An 18,530-nucleotide genomic window follows, 5' to 3' on the forward strand; every position below is an offset into this window, starting at 1 on the left:
CTACTTTAAAACTAATACTCCCTCCGTTTTTTTATATGTCACTTCCCTTTTATGGATGTTTTTTTTAAATGCATCACTTCCTTATTTGGAAACTTTATACTATATTTTATCATTTCTATCTCCTCCATGGTCCCCACTTATATAATAAAAATATCTACTCTCCCTCACATTCTTTCTCTTTCATGGTTCCCATCTTACTTATACTATAATAAATTATTCATCCACTCACAATATTATATTACCCTTCTAAAACTCCGCGCATCACCAAGTGATGCATATAAAAAAACGGAGGGAGTATATTCATATGAATGTGGGTATTTTTATTCAAGTATTACACTCTTCATGATAGTTATTTTTATTAATTTTATTTGAATTGAAAGGCTTAATATGCCAAACTTAAGGGTCTGTGTCGTGCCTGTTCTGTTCAGCCTAATTTAAGTTTAGTTTACAATCAATCAGTTCAGTTCAGTTTCTAATTTTATTCTCCTATAAACAATTTATTTCAGTTCAATTCAGTCCCAATTAATTTAATACAACTGTTTTCAATAAATCGAAACATACCCTCGATACATCCTCGGTCCTCCTCTACCTTAAAATTTTCACATTATTATCACTGTACCCGTGACTATGTACAATATCTTTTATTTAGTACAATCATAGTTGCCAATTTGGACCATTAATAATATGCAAAAGCAAATACATCAATCTTTAAAATCTTCCAGTTATCCCAGAGTCCCAAAAATCCCACACACCAATTCTTCTACAAACAACTCAAAAATGGTGAAAGCTTCAGACATGGTACTTACTGCATCAACAATTGCAGCTCTTTCAACCCTTTTAGTTCTCTTTCTTCCTCGTTTTCTCTCTCCTCCATCTCTTTCTCTCTCTACCCCTTCTCATGACCTTCTTTATCGGGCCCGGCCCATTGAAGTCCCAGGTGCGTTTGGGCCTGAGAGCCTGGCCTTTGACCCATCTGGTGCGGGCCCTTACACTAGTGTTGCTGATGGTCGGGTCCTTAAGTGGGACCCTTATTCTAGTTCTTGGGTCGATTTTGCTTTCACCTCTTCCTCCAGGTATTATTCTGTATTGTATACGTAGTATGCTGTTTCCAATGATTTTTCGTTAATCGGTTTTGATATTTGCCGTCCTAAGGGTTATGTATTTATTTACTTTGTCGGAGTATTATTATGATTTATTTTTTATTGGCTGAAGTTTGTACTAGTTGTAACAAATTTATGAAAATTTAATTTATTGTGAGAAGTAAATGAATCCGTGATGTGTTGTTGAGAAAAAATTATGACAAACTTCCCATTTTTAAGGTACTCAGACCAATCATGCATTAACATATGAACTCATGGGTTAAGATATGTAGTTGTCACATTACTAGTTTAATTTATGATAAGATATTGACAATTTATTATCGGGTCAGGCCTGAGGGAGTAATATTTTTAAAATGACTTTTAAATGACACTGTGGGTGTATGGTATACAACATGTTTTATAAACACAAATAAAATGAAAGTCACTCCTTTGCGAAGTTGATTCTACGTAGAGGAGTTGATTTTGTATATGGTGGTGCTGGCGAATTTGACCTAGATCAATTAAAGTGCTTATGACCAAGGTCTACTAATGTTTGTTAATGGCACGATTTGAGTATTCATCAAAGGCAATTATATACATATTCGTTAAAGCTGATGACATTTTATGGTCTGTGTAACTAATTATATTGCAAAGTTGATAACTTAAAGCAACTGACTTGAGTATTAACAGAATAGTACCGAGCAGAACAATACTGACGTGAGTATTAAAAAGGGAGCACTTCCGTCACGACTTAGGTCATATGCAATGTCTATCATGTATTCGTGTTTACTGGGTAAAGGAACAATCAAAGGATTCAAAGAAACAAAAGATTTTGTGATGACCAAATCTTATGGAATCCTCGAAGCAGGAAAATAAATTAAAAATAGTGCACTAAATGCAAAGGCCAAAGGGAAAATTAAATGAACCACTTCATTGGGTACTCCACATTAATTAAAAAGAAATATACTTCATACATGAATGTTTTGCAAAAATAGACTTTGCCTGACTTAGTAATCCCTTCGTGGCTTAATTATTGTTTAAGCATGAGATCGAGTTTGCGATCGCAAAGATAGGTTTGGCTTAGTATTTCCTCCGTAATTGTTTAAGTGACACATTAGCAGATTAGCTATTGCTCGGTGTTTTTGGAGAATTATTTGAGGTGATCATGGGCGGGCGGGGGCAAGGTTGGACTGACCTATAATGGACCAAGCCTTTGGCCATGTCCAAGCTAAGATTGTGTCAAAAAATGCACAAACTGCTGTTTTTGGCAATGTTCAGAATAAGTAAACTTGAAAGACAAAAGAACCTAATCATAGTAATTAAACCCGAGTAAATTTCAGGTCGAACAAATTTTGATTAGGTTTAAGAATTAGGGTGCATAACTAATGTGAATGGTTGGATAATTAAATATTCATATGTGAGATAGATGAGACAAGTAATAAAGAAGTATATCGGGGTCAAGGGGAAAGAAATAATTAAATTGTTGTACTATACTAGTCGAGGATCAAAAGTAAACATGGGCAACGGGCCGTGCCGTGCCGCTGCGGGCCGTGCCGCGGTGGTGGGCGTGCCGTGCCTAAATTTGGCACACCCCAGCCCACGGCACGGCACGACCCACGTGCCTGGCGGGCCGTGCCGAGCCGGGCCGCGGGCCAAACTGTGCCACTTTTTGTTTTTTATTATATTTTTTTTATTTATAAAATGAACGTAAAAAAAAAAACGATATATAAATATTTTTTAGTACAACTTAATTTTATACAAATAATGTTATTAATTTATGTTTATGTTAATATATTTTGTTTTGAACAAACTTTATTTTAATTAAGGTTATAAAAATTATTTATCTAATTATGTTTAAGTTTATATAAATAATTTTATTAATTTAGCAAAAAACAACAATACATATAAGAAAAATTAAATTACCACTGCCGTGCCAGACCGTGCCACGTGTCGTGCCGGCGTGCCGACCCACGGGTTGACCACCGTGCCTCGTGCCGATTCCCAGATTTTTGTTCACGGCACGGCCCACGGCCCACAGGTGGGCCGCCGTGCCGGAATCGTGCTGGGCCCGTGCCGCCCGCGTGCCGGCACGGCCCATGCCCATCTTTAATCAAAAGAGAGAGATATATTAAGTAAAATGGTTTTTTTGTAAAAAAAAAAAAAAAATTGGAAAAAAAATATTATATTATCCCTTTAAAAAATAGTTCCAATGAAAATGTATCACTCAAAGCGAGAAGATTTTATAGTAGGGTCAAGTTGGATAACCTTAATTCTTCCAACCCAAACTTTAAGGCCAAGTGTTTATGGTATTGTCACAGGTTTGTGTAATCCCCTATATTTTTAAATATATTATAAATGAAATTATATATTATTTATAATATTTATTTGTATTTTTCCGGAATTTAATTTCAAAAGTTTCAAATTACTTTTAGGGTTGATAAACGATTTTATTACAAAGAACTTTTTATGAACCTTCCTTCTATAATTTATGTCCAACAAACAAACCAAACCCAGTTTACTTTCTTAATTGACCCATTAATTTAATGAGGCCCAATATCCCTACTTACCCTACTATCCTCTCTCCTATAAATACCCCATACATCCCCAAAAATTTCCCCACACAAAAGGTTAGTTTTATTTCTTTTCTCCTTTGTTTTATTAATTTGTGTAATTATAATTATTGATTATGGGTTTTGATTTTATTGTTTGAAATTAATTTAATGAGTATCAAATTGTATTTTGATGATTAAACTTTATAATTTCAGATTTTATAAATGTTATAATTTTCAGATTTTGTCAATTTAATAACCTAGGGTTTTTAATCATTGACAATCATGATTTTAGGGTTTTTATGAACAGTTTATTTAGGGCTTTTATAATAATGATGTTTCGAAATTTTTGTGATTATACTACTAATTATTTTAACTTAATCCCAGATTATTTTGAACACGTAAATTCGTGTTTTAATGTTTAGATTTTGGTTCGTTAATATTAATCCCGTTTTAATCCCGATCAGGTTCTGAATTCATCCGATTTTGACAAAAAAGTAGTGTTTTCCATGTGGAAACAATGTTTTAAGAAAGACTCACTACCTTTGGTAGTGAGCACCACCCTCTCGTGGCCAAATTCAGTCTCTAAATATGATTTTCGAACAGTTTTTGATTTTTAACGAAGTTTTTTTTATGCTTAATGTTTATAATTAGTTTTGAGTTTTGATTTTATAGTATAAAGTTTATATTTTTAGTATAAAAATCATGTTTTTATGTTTTAAACTAATAATTTCAGATTATAATTGTTGTTATAATTTTCAGATTTTATAATTTTAAAACCTAGGGTTTCAATTTATTTAAATTGGGATTTTAGGGTTCTTATGACTAATTAAATTGAGGCTTTTGTTCCTATTGTATTTCTAATGCATAATTAACCATAAAAACATGTTTTTAATGAAGTTTTAAGGAGTTTTAATCTAAATTATATTGCTGGAAATTTGGTTAATAAGTATTAATTTATTATTGTTGCTTGTTTTCTAGGAAGTGATTATTTCTTAGGAGACTTTTAAGTGATTAAAAGTGGCACAAAGGATTGTTTATACGAGGTACGTACATGTCTACTTCGTTGTAAGTAGTATCATGTTTAGGTACCAAAGAAAAGAACTTAGTTTCATGATTAGAGAACACTTGGATGAAAATTGTTTGGTTATACATTTAATTAATTCATGTGCTTATGTTTATGAGACATGTTTTGGTGAATTGATTATGTTTGTATGGAATTATGGATGCAAACATGTTGAATTGTATTGGATTAATTATTTGTATGGAATGTTGATACTTCATATTTTATTGGATTGGTTTGTTAACCACATTTGGATTATTAAAGGATTGGAATTTAATGGTTTAAATGGAATGAATTTATTAATTATTCCACAAGGTTGTTATTTATTTTATTTTATTACTCAATCATGAATTGTTAGTATGTTGAGTAAAGGTGGATTAAGCCGAAATGGCTAGGTGAGTTGACTATGTTCAACAATTTGGATAATTTGGAAGTTTAATGAAATTAAAGGTCAATTTGTGATGTGATCACCATTGTCCTAAATAAGATTAAAAGTAAATTGATGTATGATTTTTATGTATGATCTATTGGAATGAGTCGGCTATTAAATAAAATTGTAATCACGTAAAGTGAAACATGGATGAGCAATAAAACTCTAGAAAACGTGCACTTCTAGAGTATTGACAATTATGGGTTGGGGTACACGGTGGTAGCCCGTGGCTTTCCGAGGCTTGTTTGATCAACATGTCCTCTTCTCTTTTGGTATTTACATTTTATTTTTATAATAAAAGTTAGATGGGATCCTAGACTAACTTTGTGAGAATGGAGTCGCGCCCATTCTTGCATCGCGCTAAACTTTTATTTTAAATGGTCATTTGGGACCAAAATGATTTGGTGGATTGGACAACCTCGTCTATTGCTTACTCCAAATTAAATTAATTAAATTAAATATAAGGAGTCAAGTGTGTGGAATTGATTAGCAAGTATGTTGAGTCGATTGAATTGTTTAAGTGTGGAGTCTTTTTTAATGAATTCGTGTTGTATGTTTATTTACTTTAATTAGTTGAGCATGCTAGGCTTGGTACGTTGTAGCTTGTATGTACTCAGCTTTGCTGATTGCGTGCTTTTGTGTGTTTTCTTTTGGTCATGGCCTTCGCCTTTCAATGACCCTGTGATGATCCAATTATTACACTTGTATTATTGGGGAGCAGTATTGCACAGGTTAGCTTGATGATGTGAAGTTCAGGGATTTAACATACGCATTGTCAAGGGATTGGTGTGATTGAGTGTATTCGTTCTTCGTGTTGAACTTATTTATGTTTTACTATTTTTATTATGTTTTGGGATTTTGGAATATTGGTTTGGTTTTAATAAGGGCCTTTATGGTTCCAATTTGTAAGCTTTGACTTATTGATTTTCTAAATTATACTTCCTCCGTTTTCTTTTAGATGCAACACACACCTTTTCACGGTATTTAAGAAATGAGGGGTTCACATGATATAATACACTTTAAAATAGGATGAGTGGTTGTTAGGAGTGTAAGTTAGTGGGCCATGTGCTTTAAATAAGGGAAATAGTATAGTTTTTCCCTAAAGTAACTTTCCTTTTATAGTGTGTTGCAATTATTGTGATATTTCCTTTTTAGGGAAGTGTTGCAAGTAAAAGAAAACGGATGAAGTATTATTTTAATATTTAAGTTGGATTTCCGCTGCAATACTTTGATAAAGTCTTAACGTTTTAACACGTGGCGGTAACATGCCAATGATTCTCCTCTATTTTTATTTAAAGTAAGTGGTTTGGAAAAGGGAGAATTATTGGGGTGTTACAAAGTGGTATATGGGAGCTTAGGTTAGATTTAATTACCACTAAAGCCAATTTTAAAGTTTTTAGGCGCCTAACGTTTTAAATTTAATGAGTTTTATTTAACTACCTTATTTAAAGTTAACTTAAGTTTTCAAAAAAATTAATCTATTCTATTATATTTATTTCGGCATTTATATAAAAAAAAAGTATATGTTTATTTTATCTAATTTTCGAATTATTTATTTATTTGAAATAAAATTATTTTATTTATTTATTTTATTTTCTTAACTTCCTTGCTTGTTTCATTTTATCGGTGAGATTTGGGTAGCTTTAGAAAGGGCGTATAGGATAGATTATTTCTTTCTATATGCATTGTAATTAATTCTTTTGTCTTTTATTATTGTATGAAGTGATTATGCAAGTTATTTAATTGTGTATGTTTTATCTAATGTTGCAAACTTGAGTGATCACTTAGTATCATGTTTAAGGTTTAAAGCACGTAATATGGAACTATATGTGATGATTTGTGCTATATGATATGTGTAAATTAACTTTACGCGAAGCATGTAATTATGTGATTATTATAATGTGTTTATTTAATTATATTATTTACTTAATGTTTGGATTTTGGAAGGAATATAACCAAGGGAGTTATTTTATTTAATTTTCGTGTGCGTAGGAATGATTAAAATTAAATAATCATTTCCTTTAAAAGTGATTTATTAGGGGCGATTGTGTGGCCGTGTCCACCTTTCTACCTTAATATATGTATTTGATGATTATGAATGTGATTTATTGAACAAGTGAGTTCTCTCGTGTTGATGTCGGCCTGAGAGTGTGTTACATTTCTAGGCAGAGAAGGAGGATGGCTAACAACGATGCTTTAGATGATGCTATTAGGCTTCTAGCTGAGAACTTGAACCAAAACCGCAATGATAATCCCGATCCTTCTGGTGAGATGTTTAAGAAGCTTGCACAAGTCAAACCACCATACTTTGAGGGAGGTGTAGACCGAACTTTTCTGGAGAATTGGATTAGGGATTTTGATAAGATTTTTGCTGCTTTGAATTGTCCTGTGAATATGAGAGTGGATCAAGCTGCCATGTATTTGAAGGAAGAGGCAGATATTTGGTGGAGGGATAATGGAAACGTGATTCGTGCTGAGGCTAATTTTGGTTGGGAGACTTTCAAAACCAAACTTAGGGAGAAGTTCTATCCACCATTCTTAAGGAAGCAAAAGGCTCAAGAGTTTATCAATCTGCAAATGAACAATATGTCGATTACTGAGTACTATAACAAGTTTATGAACTTGTCGAGGTTTGCTCCTGAAGTAGTGCCTACTGAGGAGTTGAAAGCTCAAAGATTTGAGCAAGGTTTGACTAAGCAGTTACAAAAGGACTTGGCTGGAAAGACTTTTAAGACTCTTGATAAGGTGTATGGGAGAGCAGCGCACCTCTACAGCTTTAATGTCAGGAGTGCACCTGAGAGTGGGAGTGTTGGAGAAAAGCGTAAGGATTTTGGGAATTCGAGTGACCAAGGTAACTTTAAGAAGCCAAGGAACGAGAATTTCCAGAATAGGAATGTTCAAAACAATGGAGGATCTTCTAGACCTAATGGCCAAGTTGAAAGGCATTACAACTGCAAGAGATGTGGCAAGGTTCATCCTGAAAAAGATTGTGATGGGAACTTGGTTGTGTGTAGGTTCTGTAACAAGAAAGGCCATAGGGAGTTTGAGTGTTTCTCCAAACTGAAGCAACAAGGAAATGGGAACAAGTTTACTCCAACAAGCAATCAAGGAGAGAATTCGAATGGTTATAAGGGGAATGGAAAGAACGGAAATGTTGGCAACAACTCCGTGAATCAAGGAAAGAATGTCACTACAGGTCGGTTGTCTGTGATGAACAAGAAGGAAGCTGAAAGGTCTTCTGATGTTGTCACTGGTAACTTTTCTATTCATTCTATTTCTATTAAAGCTTTATTTGATTCTGGAGCCACCTATTCTTTTATTTCTAGTTCTGTTGTGAAACACTTAGGACTAGTTGAACCAAATCCGATTGACTTGCCTATTAGTTTGCCACTGGTGAAGTTGTGAGGTGCACCAAGATACATAAGGGATAACCATTGAGGATTAGAGAGACTGATTTTCCATTTGATCTTATAGAATTTGAGTTGGGTGACCTTGATGTCATTTTAAGAATAGATTGGTTGACCAACGCACCTGCAATCTTTATAGACTTGATGAATCGAGTATTCCATGAGTAAGTTTGTAGTTGTTTTTTTTATTGATGATATTTTGTTATACTCGAATTTTGAGGAAAAATATGAGCCCTTGAGAGACCGAGGATCATATGAGAAAGAGATATCCTGAGTTATTTAATGAGGTGAGTTACGAGGGCGTAACTCTTGTTCTTTAAGAGGGGTAGAATGCGTATAATTTCGCGCTTTTTGCCCTATTTTATGTTATTTTATGGTGTTTTCATGCTTTTCATAACTATTTTATTGTTTACGTATCTAGTGAAGTACGTAAATTGGATGGTGATAAGATATTAGTGTCAATATTATGACACAATTGGAATTCCAGCAACATAATTTTGAAAATTTTGAATGATTTTATGCAAATGTTTTGCAATTTAAGGGATTTTGTGCTAAGTTTCGGGACGAAACTTCTTTTAAGAGGGGTAGATTGTAATCCCCCATATTTTTAAATATATTATAAATGAAATTATATATTATTTATAATATTTATTTGTATTTTTCCGGAATTTAATTTCAAAAGTTTCAAATTACTTTTGGGGTTGATAAACGATTTTATTACAAAGAACTTTTTATGAACCTTCCTTCGATAATTTATGTCCAACAAACAAACCAAACCCAGTTTACTTTCTTAATTGACCCATTAATTTAATGAGGCCCAATATCCCTACTTACCCTACTACCCTCTCTCTTATAAATACCCCATACATCCCCAAAAATTTCCCACACAAAAGGTTAGTTTTATTTTCTTTCTCCTTTGTTTTATTAATTTGTGTAATTATAATTATTGATTATGGGTTTTGATTTTATTGTTTGAAATTAATTTAATTAGTATCAAATTGCAGTCTTTTTCTCTCATACTTCCAGTTTTTTCAATTTTTATTTTTTTTTTGAAAAATAAATAATTTTAGGGCTTTTTTTGGAACTCTATCAAATATGAATTTCGAGTTTAAAAGAAAACTAGATGAATTACTAAATGAGAGAATAGATTTAAGAGTTGCATTATTTGAAGTTTCACCTTGAAAACTATGTACGAATTATAGTGTATATATGTATTTTTGTTTACTGTGATTTTTGTTTGCACAAAACCTTAGGTTTACTGTGGAAAGACTTAATTTTACTACTTAGATTGCCAAGTTGTGAATTACTCCTTCGCTTTGAAATTAAATTGGCATGTTGGAAGAGAGAGGAGCGTTTTTTTAATGCTATGCAGTATGCACACATAAATACGCAATGAGCGGTTGCTAGATACAAAGCATTACGGAGTAGATAATACGGAGTACTCCGTATGGATGTTTGATTTTGTCAATTTTTATTGATATTTTCAACTCAAAAATTTAACTACGAAGTATATTAATAGTGCGTATTAGATAATACAGATGTGGATAAGAAAAGGGATTAAGGGTAATGTTGTCTATTTTATCACTAGGTATTGATCGGTTATAGTATAGTGGAGTTTGAGGGGATGTTCTCTTTATTGTGGGGATGCATTCATTGTCTGTTGCTAATTTTCGACTTTTTTTCTTTTCCTCGACATAGTTGATTTTCTTTCTCTTTGTATTGTTGTATACTTGTATATTATTTCTGTGTTATTTGTTTGCACGATGTTGAATATTTTGTTGAGCTTGTTCTTTTTCTTTCCTATCTGAATCTTCATACCCAAATATTCGTGTGTGTGTGTGTTTTTTTTAGTTGTGTTGGAGCCAAGTTCTAATTGAGGAATGGATCAATATAAAACAAGAGATTTGAAATATTTGTTAAATTCATGGATTATTTTGCTTTATGAGCTTTTGAAGCCTTCTGTGTTTTTCCCTTTGAATTGACTCACTCTATGAATATAGTGGTTATTGAACATGATTTTGTATCATACAAAGTATTTGGTTGCATTTTGGGTGCCATATTGTACCGAACCCCATTCAGGACCTTAGCATACTTTTTCTTGTGTATGCCATAACGAAATATGGTAAAAGACTGCAACCGGCATCTCTCATAAAATTTATGGGTAGAGGCTTATTTGTATTGGTTTGAATTGTAAATACCTGTTTATCTATCTGTTTCATGCTGTGCATGTATCTGCTTGTAGTTTTGAAAATCAAAATATAATGCTGTCTTAATTGGTGATCTATGGCGTTAACAGGGTAGGTTGGAGCCTGTAAAAACATATGTTAAAAAGAACAAAAGAGGTTTAGGGGCAGAAAAGTGGAAAAAGAAGGCTTTGCAATCATCCACTACAACCACCTCTGGAGAGAAGGAGAAAACTGTAAGTTTCACCTGCTTCTTTTACAGAACTCAATCCTGTGTTGTTGCTGTCAACTAAATTTTTAGCTTATTACTTTTATTTTTTCGAATATGGAGAATTTCGGGATGGAATTGTGTGATTGTCGAAATCATAAACAAAGAGGATATAGTTTCCTTTTTTCTTTTTTTAAAGAGTAGGAGATTATTGCTTAGTTTCCTTTATATATATGACGTACAAGTAGCAGTGAATATGGTTACCTTTGTGTTTTAATATTTTTTTTTTGAAATTTTGTTGTTCTTGTAGTGTATTTACTTTTTATTGCTTGATGATTTCTCATTGTTCAGCTCTTCATTTGGGGCTGTCGATGAAGTTATCGCTTTTTAAGAAAACCAATTATTATCTTTACTATTGTGATTACTGCTTTAGGATTGAAATTTTAAAATAAAGAGGATTTCATTGACTTTTCCGATTTTCCCTCTAGCAGATGATGTGATGCATGAACTTTGTTTACTATTTGGTTAGAACAAGCTCAACTATATTATATATGCGAAGTTATGGTTTTGTTGTGCACTTTTGTTCAAGCTCCACCTGCAATTTTCTTGCAATATTATTTACCTGCATTTCTTTGCCACCAAGATTGTTATCTATCCCAAGTCTACCGATTATGTGAACATGTGAGGTCCTGAGTAGTGTGGTCAGTATCTGTGTTTCTTGAGCTGGTGGACAAGGATTGGTTGTGGAGGTGGATTCTGTATTACCATGCCATATTCTGGTGTGTATATTTTTGAGTCAGATTTAAATTGCCTTCGAGTAGTATTCTCAAGGTCCTATTATTTTTGGTCAGATTGAATCATTAAGGTTGCGTGGTGAAGTAAACTCCTCAACCCTCATTATTGAATCATATATTTTAAGTAGCTGAATAAGCTATGCCCTCTTTGTAGTTGCACAAAATGCGACTCCATGACACTTTTACTTTTGCGCTGCCTGTTTTGTTATGGGAGACAATCCTCATTGTTCAGAGTAGGAATTTTCTATTGAGTATTTGTATTGGGTTTTGCTCTTTTTTTTTTTTCAATTATGCTGTTTGGAAATGCATGTAATCTATGGAATACAGTAGTATGAAAATGTCGCCTTGAGTGGGGACGCAGAAGGGGGGGGAGGGGAAACTGCTGGTGGTGCTGTGTAACTACTGAGTATCGCTTAATATTGATTAATTAATTTATTAATTGGTTGTGGGCCTTAGTCCAATCCTTAGATCATCGAGTCCTCTCTCTTGCTAATTCTGTTGCTATTTGTGACAGGAGAAAATGTCAAAAAAAGGAGAAAGCACTCTCTAAAAGGGTGCGGAAAATGCTGGATGAAGAAAAGCGCCGGCGAGAGAATGAAGTTCGTCAAGCATTCTTCAGAGAGTTTTGGCCAGAGAATGTCTGACATTGGGTCATTAGGACAACTAATTGCATGCCCTTAATTGTTGGCGATACCATGTACAGGTCTTCTTTCTTGCAACAGCGCTTGGAAGATCTCTGGGAAACTTTGAAAATAATTGGGGATCTTGCCTGCACTTGCACGCCGTAAATAGCCTCACAACCCACACACCCACCTGCTGCACCCTAGATTAGTACCAAGTACTTGTATTTTGGGTACTCGTCTTATGTTCGATGCTGATGTGACCTACAAATATTTGTACAATTATAGTATTGATAGCTAGGATTAATGATTTAATGAGGGTCAATTGTTTGTATATATGGGAATTTTTTATTCATATATTCTAAATTTTAAATTAGATGTTCTAAATTATACTTATATATTTTAAGTTATATAAATAAAATTTTTTAAATTTTTACTCACATGTTTTAGTTCTTAAATCAAATGTTCTAAATTATTACTCATTTAGTCATTTATTCTAAATTTTTCCACAAATGTTCTAAATCTTAGATTAGTTTTCATATAATTATGGGTTCACTTCTCACATATGGACTTATTCTTACCGTAGATTTGAGATTCAATGAGAAGTTTCTTTAAATAAAAAGAGATAAATGTGCATATATTTTGAACTAAATGTGTATATATTATCTACTAAATATGCAAATTTGATTTTCAACCTGCTACTTTTTTTTAACAATCTGAATAAACGAAAATTTATGCACATTATACACAAAAAAATATGCACATTGAATTTTAGTCAATTTTTTTGCACATTTAGTTAAAAAAAATATGCACATTCAGTATAAAATATATGCACATAAAATCCTTCTCATCTTTCTCATTTTTAGGAACTTTTCATTTTGCCCTAAAAATCTATATACTTCCAACGTTTTTGTTAGTTGCATCATTTTGGTTTTTATGGACTCCTAGGCAATTTTTGGAGTAGAGAGATGTGGAGAGAATTGATAAATAAGACCCATATGATTGGAGAGAGATAGATAGAATTTTTAAATTAGGAAGGAAAGTGATGCATCTAAATTAAAACTTTCTTAATTAGAAAGTGATGCAAATAAACGGAGGAAGTATATTATAATATTTTGGATTGGGAGATTACTTAAGCATTGATAAAAAATAAAAATAAAAAAAAAAATTCCAATATTATCAATAGTGTCTACTATTTAAAGGGAAATTCATTTACTCCATGTGTCATACTTCCCCCGGTTTTTTTTTTAAGTGTATCATTTTGACTGTCACAACGTTTTATCTAGGCGAGTTGGATAGAGTAAAATATTGTAGAAGTAGAGTTTATTGAGAAATTAAAAATTAAAGAAAAGAGATAATGGGATAATAGTTTATTACTAAAAAGTAAGGAATGTGGGAGGAGAGAAATAAGAAATCACGTATTGATGGAGAAAGAAGAAAGTACCAACTATCCGACAAATTTTGGAAATACTCATTCAGCAGAAATATCCTAATAAAACTGGCCAAAATGTAGTGCCTATGAACAACTTTGTAAACAAGTTCATATTAGAAAGTTGGATCTTATTTTATTGCTCGCGATATTAATGTTAAAATATTATGCGTGTTTTTGAAGGATCGTGTATACTTTGAAATTCGTCTACTCTTATTACCTTTTTTATTCTAGGGATCTGCAAACCTTAATTTATTGCTCCTACATGGCAAAGCACACCAGAGATTGTAAAAACAGATGAAGCTCTAATCGAAGCTACTAGCTAGCTAACCATAATTAGATGAAAATAGTCAGTCAGAATGACTGTCCTCATCTAAACTTGTCTAAGTTGACATAGATCAATGCAATAATTGCAAGTTACATACAATTTTTTATCATGCATCAATTGCACATAGAAGAGCTTTGTTTAGAGAAGATGGGACAATAAGGGGAAAAAATAAGGGAGGCAGGAAGGATTATCTAAGAATAAAGGAGAAAAAAGAAATTGAAGATTAATGGAGGTAAATCGATGGATAGGTATAAAGATGGAAGTTTTTTGAATTTCTATGAAAATTAAAGGCGATACATAAAAATCAAACAAATCTTCAAATTAAATTATAGAGCATGTACAATCACGTTTTAGCAACAATGAACATGAATTTGCAACAGCACAAGGTCAACAAGCCAAAGAGAATATGAAAAGAAACAATCAATTTATGCATATAAGAGAGAGTTGAGAAGAGGGATGAGGGCACTCACTAAAGCGGGAGGAAGTCAAGCACTTGGTAAGTGGATAAAATTTCATATGAGCGGGTATAAAGGGGAGTGAGGGTTATGGTGGAACCACAACGCTCCGCTTTAAACTTGAAGAAGAGAAGAGTGGTGTTGGTAGGTAAGCTACGATCACATCGATCACCACCTGGAACAATCGGCACTACAGGCGAGTAAAAGGCCAAGCACAAGATTTTGTTGGTGTCGTCTAGACAAAACAGCGAATCAAACCTAAAGGTACAATCATCTACAGAGAAATCTTTTTCAATAACCCGAGTGGACCACTGCACGTCAAACCACTTTGAGGTGGCAACCTCATATGCATGAACAAGATTGCGAAGTTTATGGGCATGAAGATAGAGGACACCATCAAGAAGTGCAGCATCCTGTACTCTGTACCATGAGTGGGAGGATAAAAGGCATAGAGGGAAGACGAGGAAAGCTGACCGTCATTCAAGTGAATTAGAATGCGATTGTTGGTATCGACATGAAGAACCTTTGGAGCAAGGACATTTCCAATACAGTAGACATCCCCATTAAGGCAGGTGTAGTTGTATTACCATATTACCATCTTCGTTTTGGTATTGTACCTTATCTTTAATATTGTTCAATGACCGCACCAGAATCTTTCTTTCCATTCCTTGTTCGATACTCTGCCACTTCCTTTGAGTTGACCCACCACCTCTTCTCCTCCGTCCTATTTTTTCCCCTAATCATAACACAAACACAACTAGTTTATTACATCACATAAAATTCAAATTAACATCACCCACTCATCATGATTTTTCTAGATTATCACATCACATAAAATCAAACAACCGAAGAATTAATTAATTTTATAATCCATAATTTCACATCAAAACAATCATCGAATACAGAAATTCATCAAACATATGCTACAATCGACCTGATAAATTATTTCAGAGAGAATTAGGAATCATACCTGAGAAAGAGAGATAGAGAAACAGAGACAGAGAAGGAAATTGGGGACTTTTGATTAAACGGTGAGATGAATGAAACCCTAAGACTTTTTATTATTTCATTTACTTTTATTTTTCTACCCTTTATATTGCGGAGCATTAGCAAATGAATAGTGTCCGGACGGAATTGCCCTTCATGTGCCACATCAGCTTCCTCTACTTTTTTTTTTTTTTTTTTTTTTTGAAGAAACCGTTAGTCGGGCAATTTTATTAAATTATATCAATTTCCGCCAAAGTAAGAAGGCTTTGGGGGAAATCGTTAAACCATACATGCGGAGATTCACTTGTACTATGTCTAGCAATCAAGTGTGCTAGCTAAGGTATTACCCGATCTACGGACATGACTACATTTAAAGAAATAAAAAAACTTCTTTCAATCTTCTAATATCCTCATAGAAAAGCATTAAGGTTGAGTACCCCATATCATTTTTGTTGATGATGTTCACTACATTAGCTGCGTCACATTCAAGCTCAATCCTCAAGTGTCCCAACTGCTTTGCAATCTGCATCCCCCACCTGGCAGCAGCTACTTCAGCCTGTTCAACACTCCATCGTGCCTTCATACGTTAAACAGCTGCTGCAATAATGCTCCCCGCCTCATCCCGCAACACCACACCCAAACCAATTATATTATTTGCAGCGAGATGGGCATCGAAATTCACCTTAATGTTGCCTGCAGCAGGAAGATGCCACGTCCCAAGGGGAGCAACATCACATGACCCAGCTGGCCTAAACACCCTTTCCGCATACTCCTTATAATCATTAAGCATCTTGGTGAAATTTGCAGCAACACCACTCGGATCAGCCACAAGTTCATTATGCACTCTTGAATTTCTACAAAACCAAGCAGCCCAACACAGCATACAGAAGAGACTCAGTTCGTTTTTGCTCAGTCTATTTGCCACCCACAAAAAACGATCACAAAACGAGGAATTAGGGGCATAAGCTAACAGGTCCTGGAAAGCACTATACGACCAAATAATTGTTGCATCAAGACAGTCAAAAAGAGCATGATTGATGGTCTCTGTAGCAGCCCCACACCCTTGGCAAATGCTGTCATTAACAATGTGACGAACCCACAGCCTCTCCTTGACCCCAAGACTCCCTTTACACCCTCTCCACACAAAATGTTGCAATTTAAGAGGACCCTTGACTCCCCATACTCTCTTCCATAGTTCCTCTTCAAGGACCCCATGAGACAAAGACCATGCACGTTGCTTCCCAAGCCTTGCAAGTAGGTAGCCTGATTTGACAGTGTAGCACCCATTCTTCGTAGGCCACCAATATCTCTGATCAGCAGACCAAAATTCTGACAGGGGTAAATCCAAAATTAGCTCACATTCATCCTCCAAAAAAATACTCCTGATGAGTTCCTCATTCCATCTCACATTGTCAAAATCAATTAAGTCTGAGACACGAAGATTAGGGTCTGCATTTATGTTCGGAGTTGGCACAATTGATGCACTATCACCTGGCAGCCACGCCTCTTCCCATACCCGGATGCTCTGCCCATTGCCCACCCTTCATTTTAAACCCTCTAGTAACAGAGGTTTAGCACCCCAGATACTACTCCAAGTATAGCTCGGGTCGTAACCTATTTTTGATTCCAAAAAATCATCATTTTTATAGTACCTGGCCTTCAACACCGAGTGCAGTAGAGAATTTGTATCATTATGCAATCTCCATGCCTGTTTTGCCAGCAAAGCTTGATTGAAAGACTTGAGATCACGGAACCCCAGCCTTCCCATCGATTTAGGCATACACATAGAATCCCAACTGTGCCAATGCATCTTACGAGTAGCATTTGTGGACCCCCACCAAAATCGGGCAATAAGAGCATGAATATCATCAAGCAAACCATCCGGCATACGGAACACACTCATCATATAAGTCGGAATGGCTTGTGCGACGGCTTTAATCAGAATTTCCTTTCCGGCCCGTGACATCAACTTTTCTTTCCACCCATTCAATTTCTTCCATAACCTCTCTTTGAGTCCAGCAAAAATGATCTTGTTAGACTATTCGATGATCGTTGGCAATCCAAGCTAGATACTTCTCATGTTTAACCACCTCCCTAACACCCAACGTTTCCACTATATCTTTCCTCCGATCAACATTTACACATTTGCTAAAGGTCGCTTCAGTTTTGCTTAGATTAACCTTTTGTCCGGATGCTCTCTCATAAATACTGATTATATCAGCGATCTTAGAGCATTCATGCAAATTTGCTCTAGCAAATAGAATGCTATCATCAGCAAAGAAAAGATGAGAAACCCGAGGTGCCCCTCTACAAACTCTAGCACCATGAATCAACCCATGTCTTTCTGCATTTGCAATCAGAGTAGAAAATACGTTAGCACATAGCAGCAAAAGATACGGGGATATCGGATCACCTTGACGAAGGCCTCTAGTCAGAATAACAGACCCCGAAATCTTCCCATTTATCTTAAACGAGAAAGAAACACTTGAAAGGCAACCCATAATTTTTTGAACCCATCCGACACTAAATCCCATCTTCAACATCATTCTCTCCAAAAAAGTCTACTCCACCCGATCATATGCTGTACTCATATCCAATTTCAGAGCTACATTGCCATTTTTCCCTTCCCCCCTCCGTTTCATAGCATGGAAGATCTCAAAAGCCACCAAAGCATTATCCGAGATCAATCTCCCAGGAACAAAAGCACTCTGATTAATAGAGATGATAGAGTCAAGGAAGGGTTTTAATTTATTTGCCAAGGTCTTCGAAATAATTTTGTAGAGTACATTGCAAAGACTAATCGACCTAAATTCACCCATAAATTTAGGATCATTACATTTTGGAATCAACATAATGCACGTCCTATTTATATTCTAAATATCCACCATTCCTTCACAAAATGCACAACACCGTTAACTATAATATGCCAAAATTTCTGAAAGAAAAGAGCGTGCATACCATCAACTCCGGGAGCTTTATTAGGGTGCATCTAGAAAAG

At 34.6% G+C, this 18,530-nt stretch overlaps 1 protein-coding gene across 3 annotated transcripts; it reads left to right on the forward strand.

Annotated features, from left to right (window-relative positions):
- The first annotated feature begins 292 nt into the window (after positions 1-292).
- On the forward strand, positions 293-12,717 carry LOC110710656. Of its 3 annotated transcripts, XR_002509189.1 has the most exons (4): positions 293-1,073; positions 4,610-4,674; positions 10,825-10,947; positions 12,228-12,717. XR_002509189.1 is itself a non-coding variant. In XM_021888986.1 (2 exons), exons 1-2 carry the CDS (start codon positions 7,300-7,302, stop codon positions 10,827-10,829), a joined length of 1,080 nt encoding a protein of 359 aa, XP_021744678.1. In that variant the 5' UTR covers positions 6,681-7,299; the 3' UTR covers positions 10,830-10,948. The 3 variants fall into 3 exon arrangements, 1 of the variants encoding a protein (XP_021744678.1); XR_002509188.1 differs by lacking the exons at positions 293-1,073; positions 4,610-4,674 and adding an exon at positions 6,681-8,374; XM_021888986.1 differs by lacking the exons at positions 293-1,073; positions 4,610-4,674; positions 12,228-12,717 and adding an exon at positions 6,681-8,374 and having other exon boundaries at positions 10,825-10,948.
- The last annotated feature ends 5,813 nt before the right edge of the window (positions 12,718-18,530 follow it).

The sequence above is a fragment of the Chenopodium quinoa genome, unplaced genomic scaffold (genome assembly GCF_001683475.1).
Source record: "Chenopodium quinoa cultivar QQ74 unplaced genomic scaffold, ASM168347v1, whole genome shotgun sequence".
NCBI classification, from domain to species: Eukaryota; Viridiplantae; Streptophyta; class Magnoliopsida; order Caryophyllales; family Amaranthaceae; genus Chenopodium; species Chenopodium quinoa.